The 18,740-nt window shown below is 34.0% G+C and overlaps 1 protein-coding gene across 3 annotated transcripts in view; it reads left to right on the plus strand.

Annotated features, from left to right (window-relative positions):
* LOC106876669 (serine/threonine-protein phosphatase 2A 56 kDa regulatory subunit epsilon isoform) overlaps nucleotides 1–18,740 on the plus strand; it is a 288,837-nt gene that overhangs the window by 251,940 nt on the left and 18,157 nt on the right. For all 3 annotated transcript variants that reach the window (XM_089348645.1, XM_052966625.2, XM_052966626.2), the window contains exons 7-8: nucleotides 11,038–11,146; nucleotides 13,440–13,493. In XM_089348645.1, the coding sequence (XP_089204771.1) occupies nucleotides 11,038–11,146; nucleotides 13,440–13,493 (163 nt within the window). The remainder of the gene's footprint in view (nucleotides 1–11,037; nucleotides 11,147–13,439; nucleotides 13,494–18,740) is intronic.

Consider the following 18,740-nt stretch of genomic DNA (forward strand, 5'->3'; position numbering starts at 1 on the left):
CACTCAGAGAGTGTATATATATATATATATATATATATATATATATATATATATATAGATGTGTGTGTGTGTGTGTGTATGCATATATATGAATATGCATGTATGTATGCCTATGTACACACACACACAAAAGCTTCTTTCAGTTTCTGCCTGAATTCATTCATACTTTGGTCTGACTGAGTCTGTAATAGAAGACACTTGCCTATGGTACTGCACAGTAGTGCTGAACCCAAAACCACACAGCTGTCCTCTTACACCTAACATGAATAACAACAATATAACTGGCAGAAAATATATCAGGAGACATTCTGTATACTAAATACAGATACAGTAAGGTTCACTTTATGTAAAATGTTGAGTTGAAAATATTTGATCAACTGAGTTTATCCACAAAATTACTAGAGAAAGACTCCCTTTTGAGGTGTTTGGAGATGTTAGTGCATTAAGCAAGGGACAAATCTCAAAATATAAAAAAAATGACTGAAATTTTCAGAAATTAGAGAAAGTATAAGGAAGCAGATCTGGTTTTAAAGTCAAGTGGGGAACAGAATAGGCAAGTTTCAGTTTTATTAAACCTTCTTAGCGAGATATATAGAGGGAATGAAAGCTTTTTTTATTTATTTATTTGTTTATTTATTTAGCTTTAGTTTCTATATCTCATAAATATCTTCCTTGGATCATTTCAAATTTCTAGTTCTATAAACAAGATTGCTTATATATAACTTGGATTATTTTTATATTTTTTGCTTTCATTTCTTTGGGGGGTTTTTTAAGCTTTTGCTTAAATTTTTTTTTATTTTTATTACAACTGCTTCCAATTATTTCCTGGATGATTGCAGAAAATATAAGTTAATATAATGTAAACATTTAGTACTTAATGCCTTGATGGCTATCTGTTGATAAAGTCAGTGAGCAAAATAGATTGGCTGATTCTCTTGAATCGGGTCTTTTTATTCGAAAAATTACAAAAATGCCCACAACTTCTTCAGCCCAGTATCTGTTAGCTGTCAAGAACCAGTTGAGCATAATAAATCACATGAATGCATATTAAACAATCCAAACTATTAACTGCTAGAGGAGTGCTGGCCAAGTTGGTGATGAAGCTAACAGCAGCAGCTTATGTAGCAGTTGTTGCTCTTCAAGAAATGATTTCCTAAAAATAGATTAAACTTAAGAATGTTTCTTTTTGCTAAATTTCACTTGTGCTTTACCATCTATTGGAGTCTGTAGTGTTCCTAATTTATTTATACACCTATCTATTTATCTTTTAACCTTCTTCCTCTAACTTTATCTCCTCTCTTTATTTCATTTTTGTTGGGATGCTTTCTTTATATTTATGGTTTCTAATATTTTATCTTCTTTCTTATTCAGTATGTTATCTTTGTACTTGTCTTTCTTAATCTTCAACTCTTTATCTTTTTTAACAGAAGTTGTTAATCTTTTTTGTTGGGGTGGGACTTTGTTCCTGCTCTTCCATTTCCATATTTATGTAAAATTGAAAACAAAGTAAAAAGATTGTGTGTGCGTGTGTGCATGTGTTAAACTAAGAGAAATGTGAGTCTTTGTTTCTTACCTAAACTTTGGAGTTGATAAGCTTAATTAACAACATAAGGTGTAAACAAGGTGTAAATTCAATTTTATATGACTGTTTAGAATTAATATTTTCAAACCAGGTAACCTAATTCTTGTGGGGGTTTAAGTGTGGGTGTGTGTCCCTAAAAACAAAAAAAAAAATTGCATGTCATCGAAACTTTTGGAAATAGATATTAAAGGGAAGTAGGAAAGGCAATATCTTAGTTTATTTTTGTTTAGTTTTCAATTCCTCCTCCTATATATATATATATATATATATATATATATATATATATATATATAATGTGTGTGTATAGTAAATAAGTTTATAAATACATTTAATAAACATACACTTAGTTTAGCTATAATTATAAATAGACCCTGTGGTTAAACCTCAGTGCTCTCTATGCAGAACAGCATGGCTAGTTTTGCCTGATTTTACCGGCTTATCAAGAGTGTCTAACCCATTTGTTTTAAAGATAGAAAGAGAGAAGAAGAGAGAGTAGTAGGAGGAGAAGGCTTACAACTACCTAAGAAAAATGGTATTAGTAAAAGGCAAATAATTTCACTTATTTTCGTATCAGTACATTTGCATGCCGAAACTAGTCAAGCTGCTCTGCGCTCCATTCTACAGTTTAATCATCAGGTCTATTTACACAGTGAAGCTAAATATATTTATTGAATGTATACATTGCAAACTATATAATTTATCTACACACATTGTCTCAGCATTTCCATTAATTAAATTATAATTAAATCACACACACACACACACACACACACACACACACAAAATAACCTAAAACTCTACACCTGACTTAAGGCTTCTGTTTATAAAGATGTGATATTGACAACTCCCTTTCTGCCTTTCCTTTCCCCTTCTCACATTAAACCTACACTGAATAAATGAAGTTTATAAGTCTATTCTATTTTCTTTATTATTCCGCTGGCTGAAACTTATATTTTTTGACATACTTTCACCTATTTTTGATAAGCATTATTTTTGTTTAGATTTCACATATACATATGTGCACACACGCATACAAGCACTTGTAGGGGTTTTCTTTTATTCCTATATTTTGTTCTTGTGTCGAATTTCTAATAAAGATGATAATTATCAAAAGAAAGATACGATGTAAATTTTCATAATCCTATATATTGCTTTATCTTAAGTTTTGTTGTGTATTAGATTTACACTGAATGCAGTTATTTCAATAACTTGCCTGCAGTCTTGTTTACCATATTAGGGAAAGTAGTCCTCTATTGAATAAATACTGCTGAGAGAGAGAGAGATAGAGAGAGGGGCAGGAGTCACATTAAAAATGAATCTAGTTGTCTAAGAAACTGAATGAAGCACTCCTGTCCTCTATTAGTATTGTTCATTAGCTTTGCTAGCTATTACATCTTTGGGTTACAATAGACTACAGGAGGTTATATGGAAGTTGTAGCCCTTAAATATTTCTAGTAATGCTTGTGCGTGTGTTTATGTAATTTAGATAGCATATCTTAAGCATAAAAGTAGCTAACATCACTAACCATTTTTACTGAGCTGTGAGTAAAATACTATGTAATGAAATATGAGTGGGAATATCTGCCATTGTTGTGATGCTAATGCTCTCTCTCTCTCTCTCTCTCTCTCTTTTTTGCTTGTATGTGTGTGTCTGTGTGTACATGTCAGTTTGTCTCTACTGTTCCCATCACTTGAATTTCCTTTAAAATAGAATTTTTTCTTCTTTTTCCTGTGTTAATTTGTAGTTAAGTTTTTCTTTTTCTATTATAGAAATATACTTCTTTGACTTGCTCTGTCAGTCTGTATGTGGATTTTTGACATTTCATTTAAAGTAAACTAGTATGCTAAACATGTTTTCACTCATCGCCGAACTAATATTCCTACTACTAGTCGCTACTACTGTTACTAATACTACTACTACTACTACTACTACTGCTACCATCATTACCATCACCACCTTTGCCACTCACTGTCACTGCTGCTGCAGATGTGATGTGTTGCAAATGTGTAAGTAAACTACTGGTTACTAGCTATCAGAATCTGTCCTCCTGTATACAAATGATGGGAAAAAAGAAAGAAAGAAAAAGAAAACTACCTATGCATGATCTTCATTGCCAACAATTAGATATAGGAATTGCTGCCAGCCATTCATAGAGTACAAATTACCTCCAGCACATGGTTAGAGCATCTTCTCAACTAGGCCATAAGATAATCTGAGGGAAAGTAGTATGTGTGTGTGACAGAAAAATAAAGTAAAACTGTACGTACACACTGACACATTGTATGGCAATCATTGATAATGAAATGAGAATGAACTGTACGCCATTCATATATTGATCAGTCGGTTTATAATAGACCTTGACTGGCTTTGTCAACACTCTCATACTATTTATGGAAGTGTGAGTGTGTATTTATTCACTTATTCTCTAAGAATACTCCTACCATGGAATTGCTTTACTACTAGTATTAGATTTAACATTTTAACCAATTTTGTTTTTATTTTTTACATAGCAATTTTAATAATTAAGACAAGGGTTTGGTTCCTGTAGATTTGTAGTTCAATTTCCTGATATAAAAGCAACAAAAGTCGTTAACGTCGTAGCCTTTTTTCATTCAAGCGATTCTTTATTTCATAAATATACCTCTTTACTATTTTGCTCAGACATTAAAGCATCTCAGAATATTCCTGGAAAATATTAGCCCCCCCCCCCCCATAAAACATCTGTCATAATGAGGTATTTTGTGCAAAACATTAGTTGCTATCTTTTTGTTTTACTCAGTTATTATAAAGCTTTCACATGTACTAATTTGTTCTGATAATAACTAAGTAACTGTAAGCTAATAGATACTAACGGTGATCTCCAAATATTTTAAATAGGTCCACTAGTATTAATATAGTCATTTATTTCTACTAAATAAAAACTGATGAATTCTTCTTGTTACACTTGGTGTGTATGTACATATGGAACATATATTTGCCATGACGTTCGAGGCTGAGCATTGTACTGGTTAGGAGTTGTACGGTAAATGTTAATTAAAATGTTCCCCCCCACCTACACTTTTCTTCGTAATATTTGAAAAACACATGACTTAATGAGGAAAATAATTTGTGGGTTTCTAGTATATTATAACGTTCTTATACCTACATCTATTTCAAGAATTTAGTAATTGCATAATAGTATCAGAGTATCTGGTAGCTCTTTTTGTTATTGTGTTTCAATGAAACCTTATTTGTACCCTTGAACTATATCTGTTCAATTAACTCCCAACTCTAGTTATTCACGCGTTGAAAGAACTGTATCTCTTACCCCGTGTTACAGAAGAAAGTAGTTTAAAAAAAATTTTTTTTTAAAGAGTAATACTTGTGATATATGATGTTATTTCTTATAAAACAAATTTCTCTTTTAACAAACTATTGGAAACTTAGGTTTTTAAGATGTTTATTCTTTTACTTGTTTTAGTCATTTGACTGCGGCCATGCTGGAGCACCGTCTTTAGTCGAGCAAATCGACCCCAGGACTTATTCTTTGGAAGCCTAGTACTTATTCTATCAGTCTCCTTTGCCGAACCGCTAAGTTACGGGGTCGTAAGCGCACTACCATAGGTTGTCAAGCGATGGGGGGGGGGGGGGCGGAACACAGACACAAGCACATACACACACACATATATATACATATATACGACGAGCTTCTTTCAGTTTCCGTCTACCAAATCCACTCACAAGGCTTTGGTCGGCCCGAGGCTATAGTAGAAGACACTTGCCTGAGGTACCATGCAGTGGGAATGAACCCGGAACCATGTGGTTGGTAAGCAAGCGACTTACCACACAGCCATTCCTGCGCCTTATTTTCACCCATTCGATCATCATACGGCGATGCCGGGCAGCGAGTGGGGGACGCAGTCGCGAGCGGCGCGTGTTTTCTCCGACGCGATGACGCCCACCGTCGCCGCGTTTGGTCATTTCAAGATTAATTCATTTATGATTTATTGACGTTATCTCCACTGTGTATATACATTATTTACTTTATTGTCAGACTTGTAAAATGATTTGCTATCATGTAAATGTTCCTGTTTTATCAGTTAGTTAATAATTATATATTATAAATGGTTAATGAAGGGAATAAATTTCTGACTCCTCCTCCTCATTGTTTTTACATCTACCTTTTTCATGCTGGCATGGGTTGAACGACATTTATCAAGACTATATTTTTATAGCAAATGCCCTTCCTGTCATCAACCCTTGTTTTTAAGTAAGGTACTTAATTCCGTAGATTTTTTTGAGCTGCAGGATATATTGTTTAGGGAACATAAATGTTAGTGTTGCTCAAGCTGTATCAGTTAGAAGACACACATACACATGTGACAAACTTCTTTTCTCTAGTTTACATTTACCAAATTTCATTGGCAAGCACTTGTCTGGTTAAGGCAATAATACAAGACACTTGCCTAAGATATCATACAGTGGAATCAAACCCAAAATAATGGATGTGAAGCAAACTTCTTAATCACAGCCATCTCCACTGAAGAAAGGATATTAAATGTTTTCACAATATATTATTGCTAATTATTCTGGTGAAGTAAGTGAAATAAAGCTTTCTACTATTAGCTACCCAAGGATCACACACTCAAGGACTAAAAACTCTTATTCCATACTATAAAGAATTCATCTTTTTCTGCACTGCCTCCTACCACTGCTAAGTCATCACCCCACCCCCTTCCACTATTTTCTTCTTAAGCTGTACAAATCCAACAATCCTGGACATCCATTTGTCTCTATTGATAGGTGTTTCACTGAACTTACTTTGCAAGCTACATTGATAAACTCATATCCCTACATGTTACTACGCTACTTCACATATCAAGTATCCTGACCTTTAGCCTTTTCAGTTCCTTTTCTTTCCTCCTCACAATTCCTATTAGCTGTAGATATTAAAACCTTGTATATTGTCAACATTTCATTACTAGCTCTTAGCACTGCGATCCTTCTCTATCTTATCTTACCCTTACCTTCAACTATTTCTTCTTCAGTGAGTTCCATCTACAAATTACCAATATGATCAGGATACAGAGATGGGTCCTTGTCACACCAGCTTCTATAAGCTATCTTGAGGCTCAAATCTTTTACTTATTTCATTGGACCTACTCCAGAATTGTACAGCCATTACATTGGCATTCTGTGGCAATGAGCTTAGTGCTTTCATTTCTTTCATTGACATTTCTTTGCCCATGTTTGGAATTCTCCTTTACCATCTCTGATATTATAAACCTGACTCACACATTTGCTTTATATTTTCTTCCTCTCACTCTACTCACAACTGACACACCATCCTCACATCATCTTTAACCTTAATGTCTAGTAAAGATGTGGATTTTCTTTATGAATCCAGTGAAATGTGCTATTTGTTCTCAAAACATGTCCACTTTCCATTGTTACTTAATTCTCAGTGAGCTCAGGCTATTGAAAGTCTGCACTTTCACTCCAAACAAAAGCAGTCTTTTTTTTTTTTAAACCACTTTTCACCCATTTATCTAGCCCTAGATTACACCTCTGCCACCATCCAAGCGTAAACTGTAATTCTCTATATGTATATTGGCCACTCTCCTAGCTTACTTTTGTCACTACCATCAGTTAATGTCCACTTTTCCATGCTTGCATGAGTTAAACAGAATTTGTTGTGACAGATTTTGTGCAGTTGGATGCCCTTCCTGTCACCAACCTTCACTGGGAGTAATATTTCCCTTTGGTCAGATGTGTTTTTTTTTTTTTTGTGGACAACTGGAAATGAACAACCTCACTCATATAAGGATGATTCTCATTTACAACCATCACATGATGTCTTAGACAAGGGTGCATACAAACACAGTTACCTGCACTCACTCTGTGTTTTCGGTAACACCATATTTTTTAAATCTACTTCATATAGATCATCTTTTTCCACAGAGAAGGATGCCCTTTGTCATCAACATGGATAAATATTTTCAAAACCTCATCTATCACTTTTCTATTATATTATGACTGTCTCCACTTGAGTGCTAATTATATTTCCAAGATAACAGCTTACTAATTGCCATTCAAGCATTTCCTAACCACTCATGTAGATAACTACTCTAGTTCACCTGGTACACTTACCATTCAGTTTCTTTGAAAGATTGCAAGAGGTTCTATGGCACCTTTATGTACTAAACGTCTCTGCCTCCTACCATCCTGCTTGTGAAGCTGTTTCCTTTATGTCACTCTTTTCACTAACACCATAGTCTTGGTAATGTTTATCTTCAGGTCTTTTAACTCAAGTCCATTTATTTTGACTTCTTTGATTTGATCTACAATAGTTGTTTGATTTGATCTACAATAGTTGTTTGATTTGATCTACAATAGTTGTTTGATTTGATCTACAATAGAAGCCAAACTTCCTGAATTACTTTAAGCACTTAATTCCTAACTGTGCTTATGGTCGATCTTACTCTCATTTATGACCTTAACAATTCTTCCATCTACACCTAATTGATAAAAACCTACTGCATGCCGGCTATGAACTGTCAAATTTTAATTTGTATTTGTTTCATTGATTCTTAAGTTGATCTATCCATTAACATCAGACCCTAATGTCTCTCATTTATTTTGTAGTAGTTGAATATAGCACTGCTTCACAAATACATTGACATTTTCACCATCTCAATACTTAATCCTTACTCTCTATAGTCATTGTCTCTTACCTACTGTCTTTAGGTCAAGCATAGGCAACTTGAAGTGGGCCGCTTGAGATATAACTCATCATCAGGTGGGCTGCACTACCAAAAACATTCAAGGTAATTTTTTGTTAGGTATGCCATTTAGAAAGTCCTGCAGATCACAGTCTACCCATGACTGCTCTAGATATTACTTGTTTTCTCTCCCAGCAAGACAGTTCAATGCATCAAATTATTCCATATCTTTGTAGATCAGTATTTTACTCTACCGCTGCTTAGCTTGCAGGTTATCTTGTAGGAACTTTGAATTACCCTTTTCACCACATATATTCTCTGTGTAATTAAGAATGTGTCATAGCAGACACCCACCTGGACATATTTTTAGCTTCTTTACTCTCCTTCAGGCTGTAACTTTTCCTAATATTTTATTGGAAGACATTCAAGGGTTGCAGCCAAGGGCATTGATACAAATGTTGACCCTTGGTTCTTTGTCACCTCTGTGGTACATTATAGGTAAGCTCAGAGTTATCATGCGACAAGTAGTTGAATGAGGTCTGCTTGGACACGCTAAAGACCACAAAAATGGTTTGCCTTTTAGAAGTAATAAAAAAGTTTACTCATAAACAGGTAGAAAAAAGAAAATGAATGCATCTAAGCAAGCAGGCACAGAAGACATTTACTCTTTAACCCCTTCATTACCAACCCGGTTGAAACCAGCTCTGGCTCTGAGTACAAATGTCTTTTGAATTAAAATCTTCCACCAAACCTTAGTCACAATTTATGTTCCTAACACTAGCTGAATGATAACTAAGTTATTTTACTAAATTCTTTGTTATATTTTGAAGTAATTGAAAGAAATACAGATCATCTCAAAATAAATACAGAAACGAAAGGGTTAATAAATGAAAAAAAGTATTTCTGATAACAGTAAGCGGAAGAGCACTAGCAGTAGTTTTGCTAGAAATGGTAATGTAAGGAGATTGCACTCTATATAGACTAGCAACTAGAAAAGGAAAGAACACAAACGATATACATTACAAGAGACACAGTGTCTCCCCCCACCCCACCCCTGAATACATCCAGGTAAAAACAAAAAGTGACAATTTTCCTTTAAAATAAAAGATAGAAAAGCAAACTTCCATATGTTCTCAAAGCAACTGTTACAAGAGGCCCTGGTCATCATATGGCATAATGTTTGCTTCATTTTCTGAGAAGGGCATAAGAAAATGTGTACCAGGTCCTTAAATCCAGTGATGAAGCAATAGGCAGAGCTGGTGCCCACAGACATCTAGCCACAGACTTCTGTGTCACAGCACATTAGTTTGGATGTTGGCTCTTGGTTCATCTCCACCTTTGCAAAATAATCTCATGTAAGAAGAGAGACCCACCTTCCTTTGGGAAGTAAGACTCCTCTTCAAAGGAGTTACAATTCTTTGAATAACCAATGAAAAGCTGCTGCACCATCTAAATAACATGAAAGAGGTGTGATATATTGATTGAGAAGATGGGGTTAGATTTTGTGGAATATTGAAATAAAAACTGCTGACCAAACTAAGCACTCTATGAAGAACTGTATATGAACTACCTTGAGGACATGACAGAATTCAAGCTTAGTCCAACATAGAAAATGTTCTTGAATGCTTTTGATAGTTTTGGCTGAAAGGGGGTTGCTGTCACAGAGTGCTCTGATCCAGCCTAGGTGGTGTCTTTTCAACTGTATGTGGGTTTGTTGCGTTTTTGTGTTTTAGTTGTATTTATTTACTTACCTTGCATATCTGTATATTTTATTTAAATTCTTTATTATACTGCATATTCCATTTCTTAGAATAGATCCATCATATCCCTGCATGTTGTAATAAGATTGATATCAGAAAGGGCATCTAGCCACAAAACACTGCCTCAAACATTCCTATTTAACTGCATGAAAAATACAGATATAAAAGTGATGATGACATTACAAAATATTTTTGTCCCACCTCTCATTTTTATGTAACCATAGATCTTGTAACCCGACTTTTTTTGTAAGTGTCCAACCCATGCTAGCATGGAATACAGATGTTAAATGATGGTGATGATGATGAGTGTATGTACTCTTATGGTAAATGAAGTAAAAAGATTATTATTGTTGTTATATGCTTGAATTTGTTTGGAAAATGCAAGTTGAACAGCTAAGTTTGCTAGTCATGCATTAAAAGCAATTTCAAAATAACATGTAGTAACAATTTAGTTTCAGCTAATATTTGGTCAACTAGAGATGTAACCAATTAATACTTTATTATTCAAATTAGTTTATTATAATTGTAAATGCATACAACTACTACAAAAGTACTGCATCTCAATTTGAAAGAAAATTAGAATCCAATTATATTAAATTAACTCAGATAAAAATGTCCTTGTTTCCACACACTGTCATATACATTCATTAATAGAGGACAGCCAAGTGCAACATGACTGTTCTGATACATAAACTATTTCTGAATATGGTTATAAAAACCTAGACACATTTTTCACACCTCTCAGATGGACGTATGATTGTATTGATTGCTCACATTAAGCAAGAGATCAAGTCACTTCCACCAATTTAAGGAAAGAGATGCTAAAAATGTTTTCTAGGTACTACAGAATTACTGCATATGGAGAAGCTACTGTGTCACTAGAATTGTTTTATAGACAGAAGACAAATCTTTGTATATTTTTCTTTCTATTTTTTGTTACCTTCTGAAGTATGTTATTTTCTTCAGTTACCTTTTTTTTCTTTTCTTTTTCAGCATCATTAATGGATTTGCCCTCCCATTGAAACAAGAACACAAATTGTTTTTAATCAGGGTTCTTATCCCATTGCATAAAGCTCGCAGCTTGAGTCTTTACCATGCACAAGTAAGTTAATTCAAACAGATCTTTTTACATCAGTTGAACTATTATTAATCCTTCTTAAGGAATATCTTTCAATTTGATTGTAGTCAGAGAAATTCATTATTAATCCGATTTCTTTTCTAGTCATGTAATCTCAATTAACTTTTAATGCTTTTTTAGTCGTGACAACTTTGATAAATCTCAAAATTTACATTTGTGGTGACTTAGGTTTTAGTCATTATTAAATTTATAATTTAGTATCATATTCTAAAAGACAACCACACCAAAATTTCATTTTAGAAATTGGACTTGACTTTCTCCAGATTAAAATCAGATTTTTGGCGAGCTGTGTACAAAGATATAGTGAGTAAATGATTTCAATGATGAATTCAGTGTCAAGGTATGAGTTCATCATGGCTCAGTCCTCAGTCCTCTCCTATTCAACATAGCTACAGGCTATCACAGAGGAGTTTATAACTAGATGTTCTTTGGAACTCCTTTATGCTGAAGACCGAGCTCTCATAGCTTAAATCTATAGGAGAATTTGAGAGAAAATTCCAGGCATGGAAACTAGACCTAGAATCAAAGGGTCTTAAGTAAACTTAGCAAAGGTTTTAGTTAGTAAGAAAGAAAACAAGACTCTAGTATCTTCAGGGAAATGGCTTTACTCAATATGCAGACAAAGGATAGGTATAAACTCTACATGCTGTATCCAATGTAAAGTATGGGTACACAAGAGCTGAAATGGAATCAAAGGCAGTCAAGCAGAGAACATAAGCTTCACATGATAGATGCACTGGTGCAGTACACACTAAGAACACCAGATACAAACACTCTTGAATATTGGGATGGCTCACTAGTAGTTGATAACTTGTTACCTGGGAGATGTAATTAGCAAAGCTGCAGGCAGCTCTGAAAATATAAAAAGCAGAGTAAGAAAGGGTTTGAGAAATTTCAGGGAGCTACAACTACTGTTGACAATGAAGGTTCTTTCCTACAGAGTGCTGGGAAGATTGTATGATCCTTGAGTTAAAACTGCAATACTGCTTGGTAGTGAGAGGTGGCACTTGAATGCAGAATACTTGAGAAGACTGAAAAGAAAAGAAATGAGCATGCTCCATTGCATGTGCAATATAAGTGTGAATAGATGATACAGTATAAATTTACTGAGAGAAGCACTGGGCATAAGAAGACTAAGTTGTTTATAAGAAGGAAGATTGTGCTGGTATGGACATGTGATTGCATATGAATGTAGACAGTTGTATAAAGAAATGCCAGTTGCTAAATTTGGTTGGAGTTGTGGAAAAGGTGACCCAGAAAGATATGGGATAAAGTGGTAAAGGCTGATCTCAGGATTCTGAACCTCATGGAGATGATGGGAAAGCACTGTAATGTGTAGCAATATGAAGTTCTTAAGACCTGCCCACCTCTGCAAAATTGGCTTTTGGAAGCACTGTTAGGTCAGGTATGGGGGCATGCATTATTGCTGCATGTCACTGCATCTACTCACCATTCATCTGTATCTGCTTCCAACAAAGTTTTAATTAAAGCTTTATTGCAAGTTTTTCACTTGTTACTTATGCCCCATCCTGGAGTAACTTAGATCCCACTAGTACAGATGTGCACCTCACTCTGAGTAATATTAGCTTAGGTGTGACAGCCTTAAATGACAAAGTGGAGTGTGAAAAATATCTAACATTTTAAAATTTAAGTGTTAGGTCTAAAAACCATACTGTATGACTTTTAATTCATTTATAGAAACTCCATGCTCTGACTGTTTTAACTATGTCATGTAGAATAGTGATTTGGAGAGCCACAGCAAAGCTGTTGGGAATAGATACATAGATCTCAGAAGAAAGATTAAAGTTTTAACTTAATGCATTTAACACTCTTAGTACTTTGAGTAGAAATACCCAAAGTCTGGAGTGAAGAAAATGAGAGAAAGACATTTTAATTGATACCTTATAATGGAGTAAAACTGTTAATTTTGAAGAAAGAAGGATTGTATTTTGCATTGCACAGAATTTTTTCATAGTTTTTTTATCAGTATGCTGGGAGATATATATATACGTATATGTGCATAAATGCACACATGCGCTTGCATTCACATACATTCCAATTGTTAAATCTTACATACTCATATTTGAAAATATGCACATATACATACATATATATATGCTTACTAACACACATCTACAGTTTACTTTTCTATGTGCTGAACAATGTTTATTTTCTGGATAAGGATACATAAAGTGTCTACTATTGTCTTCTTTTTTTTATTATTTTAAAATGCTATAATTTTTTTCTTGTTCTTTAGCTGGCATACTGCGTTGTACAGTTCTTGGAGAAAGATGCCTCTCTTACTGAAGAAGTAAGTCAATAATTTTATTTGTCTTTCTTATGCTGTCATGTTGCTCTACATGTTTCAAGAAAGCCTGTCTGGAACACTAGGTATCTGTTAATGATTAACTGGTCTTTATGATTTGTACAAGTTTCTCACCATTTTACATTCAGATCATCATCGTTTAACGTCCCCTTTCCATGCTAGCATGGGTTGGACAATTTGACTGAGGACTGGTGAAACCGGATGGCAACACCAGGCTCCAATCTAATTTGGCAGAGTTTCTACAGCTGAATGCCCTTCCTAACGCCAACCACTCAGAGAGTGTAGTGGGTGCTTTTACGTGTCACCCGCACGAAAACGGCCACGCTCGAAATGGTGTCTTTTATGTGCCACCCACACAGGAGCCAGTCCAGGGGCACCGGCAACGATCTCGCACGAAAGATAATGAATGTAAAATGGTGGAAGAAGTAAACTTTTGATAATCCAGAAAAGAATAGTAATTCCACTCTTATTTCTGTTGACTGCTTTTGACCTCTTGCTTTCTGCCCTGTGTGTGCTTGAACTTTAGAACCTGCACCATTGATTTGTCCAAGATCTAGCAATTGAGTGATTCAGTTAATAGGCTTACTAGCTTATCACAAACGTTGCATTATACTTGAAAACAAGACAAATCTATTCTACCTAAGATTCAATAGCTACTTAACCTCAATCAAACTTGTTATATCAGCTCTTGGGCACTCCTACTCTCCTAAGTAACATTTAGTTGCCACAAATATTGCTTCAGATTGCAGAATCATTTAATAAGGTTTAGCACTGAAAGACACAAGTACAAGCATCATCATCATCATCATCGTTTAACGTCCGCTTTCCATGCTAGCATGGGTTGGACGATTTGACTGAGGACTGGTGCAACCGGATGGCTACACCAGGCTCCAATCCAATTTGGTAGAGTTTCTACAGCTGGATGCCCTTCCTAACGCCAACCACTCAGAGAGTAGAAAAAACAATTTTTTTTAGAAATGTATGTTGCTTCACATCAACATGGTTCTAGGGTCAGTCCCACTGTGTGGAACCTTGGGAAAGTGTCTTCTATAGCCTCAGGCCAACCAAAGCCTTGTGAGTGGATTTAGTTGATGGAAACTTAAACAAGCACATGGTGTATGTATGTATATATGTGTCTGTCTTTGTGCCTGTTTGCCTCCTCACCACTGCTTAACAACTGGTGTTGGTGTGTCTCTGTAACGAAGTGGTTCAGCAAAAGAAACTGATAGAATAAGTACCAGGCTTAAAAAATAAGTACTGGGGTCGATTTGTTCAGCTAAAACTTCAAGGTGACATGGCCACAGTCTAATAACCGAAGCAAGTAAAATAAAAGAATATAAAGTAGCTAACTCTCTGTCAAATTTTTAAATAGATAATTTTAATCAAATATAATTTGTATTTGGTCTTCCAATTTAAAGCTTAGTTTCCTTTGTGGTCTTATAATTAGGCTATAAAATAGTCTCTGCAACAAGCTTAAGTGACAAACACTTTTGACCTTTAGATTTTGAGAGGTTGTATGGGTATGTGGGGGGGGGGGGGACCTTTTCAGAAAATTTTTCATCTACTCCATTTACTTAATATCAAAGCCAACTTTCATTTTAGGTAAGAAACTTGGAGAAAACTGACCAAATCTTTTACATTTTATCTGATGTGAGATATCATTGTAGAACAGTTACACTTATTGTTGGGGCTGCTAATCAAGGTTTGTGAGCTCAAATCTGCTCCAAGCATACTGTTTCTGGGTAGAATTCTTTATTCTACATTGTCTTAGTTTTCTTAGCTCTTAAGAAGAGGTATCGGATCATCTGGAAATGCCGTCTATGATAAACTAGTGTTCTAACCAGGGAGAATTTGTCTGCTCTATTTCATAACATAAACCAATGCTAAAAATTTTCTCCAAGAGGCTTAAGAGATTTTTTTTTTTTTTTACATGTACATTATTCAGAATAAGACATTGCCAAGAAGTGTCAAAGTTTCAAATTGAATTCAAAATTTATATCAGTTAATTTTATAGTCTCAAACTCCAAGTAGAATTAAAATGACTGATGGATTTCATCCAGTGTTAAAATGTTTTCCAGAATCTGGTGGTTAATTAGCAACATGATATTAGATTTCACAATTAGAAACTTAAGTCACTTTTTTTGGAATGTACAAGAGCTCAGTACCATGCAACTCCCGCCAGCCACACTTTTGTCTCTTAATGCTCTCTTTTCCTCAAGGAGTTCTCTCTCTCTCTCTCTTTCTCTCTGCATTTTCTAGAGGAAACCATAAACCTACTCAGTTTCCAGTTGTAGTATCCACTTCAGAATTGTTTTCTTTGTTCTTTCTCTTTTGCTACTGTTAGATGGGAAGAAATTGTATATGGTTTTAGCAGGGTTCACACAGCTGCAGTGATGGGATATGATAAACTGGTTACTCTGAAGCCAAAAGATTAGCACCTTACCAATTCCATTATTGTCACTCTCAGTCAACTAAATTACACAGATGTACCAAACATGTAAAGGCTGACAATGGTTTAGTGGTTGAATAACAAATCAGGCTGTATAAGTGGCAGTCTGAGCCACGTGGTTGAGTTAGCATTTCTATTGGTTGATAGACTGGTTTAAATGTTTTGGTTAGATAAAATTTAGGTCAATGTGTTTTATTTGTCATTTTTGTGACAACAATCAAGATAATGTGTGCATGGAAATATTTACAAATGCATCCACTTTATCTTTCAAAGTTGCATGCATTTTTAGACATTAAATTCCTTCTTCCATATTTTTTTTCCCCCCACAAGTTGTTAAACTCTTGTTGAAAACAAATATTTCAAGAGTTTTGAGCATTTTGGACTGATTAGGAAGATATATTTTTAATCTTTGAAATAATACATTGGAAGATATGCATTCAACTTCTCAAAATTATCTTATATTTCAGATTCTTCAAAATAGCCATCTTTTATTTGAAGAATGCATTCATACTCACAGTTTACTGGTGTTCTTGTTTGCTTTATCTTTGCCCTCCATCCTATCTATCATGCTCTTGCTTTTCTCAATTAAACAGTCTAGTATGGTGGTATTGTCTTGTTCAAAAGCTAATAATGGCTACAACTAACTGAGATGATTTGTCTGTATAATGTTCTATGTGTTAGCTCAGTATACCTTCAGTTTAAAATTACCAAGTCTCACCAGCAGAGCAACCTCTTACTGCTACATTCATTCTTAACATGAGGAGCTAAGAATATCATTTATTTTCTCCAAAAATTTTAATTTGAGTTGATAAGACAACCTGATTCCTGTGGCTATAAAATGTTACCTGTAATTCTTGTTGACAGTCTTTTTCTATATTTTTTTTTTATTTAGCAGTGTCTTGATGTGATCTTCTTGTAATTAATGTCACAGTGACCTTACTTTTTAAGTTTACTTATGAGTTTGTCTTTTGCCAGAGAGCTAGTTTTAACATAACATTTGATGTTTTTTTTTACTGTATTCAAAGAAATTTGCAAAGTTTTAGAAATATTTTCAATTAATAGACTTTTAAAGTAATCACCATTTTTTAATATGTTCTATTTTATGAGTTGTTATAATCAGAAATTGTATCTATCTTCTAGCAATTATTTTAAACTACAGGTCAGTTAAGTTGTTTTAACAAGAAAAGATAGGTTTTGAATTCCAGTTTGCACCATAAATTTTATTAAAGCTCTTAATAAAAAATTACTTCTTTTAAATAAGTCTTTAGAAAAAAAAAATTCTGATAGGTTGAGGATTCAGGACTTCCTTGATATGCTATGGTCAATTGCCTTTAAATATATTCAGTTTCAATGTTATTATCCAACAATTATATAAATAGAAAAGTATATTGCCTGGATCTCATTATGAACAATATCCTATTCTTTCATTTTTTGTTGAGTATAATACTGAAGTTTTTCAGCATTGGATTTTTAATATTTTTCATATCTTGAAAGATATGAATGATGAAGATTGTTTAGGTCTATGGGGAAATATCAGATGCAGTTTCTAGACTATAGGAATAAATTAGATGAAATTATTTCTTTGCACTATTATGGCTCTGCTCATTTTGTCAAATGCAATTGGTAATTCATGCTCATAAAATATAATTTCAGCACAGAAGTAAACTAAATTTATTATAGTGTGTTTATTTTTGTAATGTAAGATACTTATAGATGGTTGTTATTCAGTAGCTGCTATTCACCTCTGCTTCAATACATCTTCAGCACAATGACAGCAGATTAAATAATTATCCATTTGTTATATTCATGACAACTGTGTCTGTATTGTGAAATCCTAGTCCAAGATTTATAATTTAAAAGCTTGTAGTTCCTATTTTCAAGAAAATGAAGACATTTCCCTAGAAGATTTAGCTACTGTATTTAGACGATCAAGTGGCTGTTTAGAAATTCTCTCATTGGTTTGTTTCCTCTATGTAAGCTACAAATAGTCTTTGTCATGAATTCATGGGCTTTTGTTTTTTCTGCTTTTTAATTCAGTTTTAGGTATTAACTTCCATTAATTATTCCTTATCAAAATTGTGTTGTATCATGTTATTTTGGTTTAGCTTCAAACAAGTTATGATCAAGCAGAAACTAGGATCAAAAGCGTTCCAATCATGACCATACCATATTTTTTTTCCTGGCATAGTGTGTCTAAAACTATACAATCTTGCCTTTTTTTGAAGATTATAGGATGTAATTTGAGGGAGATTTCGTCAATATTTCTAGCAAATAGAGTAGCAGTGTAGAGCTTCCTTTTGGTAAGAGAAGATAACCAAGATATGCTATTATTAGTTATCTTTGATTCATTTTAAGAACACCCATAGCACAGAATTGGCCAGTTGAATATTAGAGATAATCAACAAAATAGAGATATTAAATAATATTCTTTAAACATCTCCCTTTGAAGATAAATAACATGGCAGATTTTAAGAAATCCTAAATTAATTAGTTTGACAATATTTTTATTAGTTGTTTATAAGCAAAACTTGAAACATCAGCCTCTATTAGATTGTGACTGTGAAATGAGATCAATATACTAGTTTCATCATCATTTGAAACTGCAGCAGATTGGAAGTGGTGTCAGATGGCCATAATGATGGTGTAGATGAAAAGAAAAACTGGATCAAATGTTTGATGTTCAAGTCAGAAACAGAATAGTATTGCTTTTGCAAATATTGTCTAAAATTCAAATTGATTTGTGTGTGTGTATTTAAAAACAAATGCCTTTTAATTGAATATTT

The sequence above is a fragment of the Octopus bimaculoides genome, chromosome 3 (assembly GCF_046866305.1).
Source record: "Octopus bimaculoides isolate indiv1 chromosome 3, ASM4686630v1, whole genome shotgun sequence".
Classification (NCBI taxonomy): domain Eukaryota; kingdom Metazoa; phylum Mollusca; class Cephalopoda; order Octopoda; family Octopodidae; genus Octopus; species Octopus bimaculoides.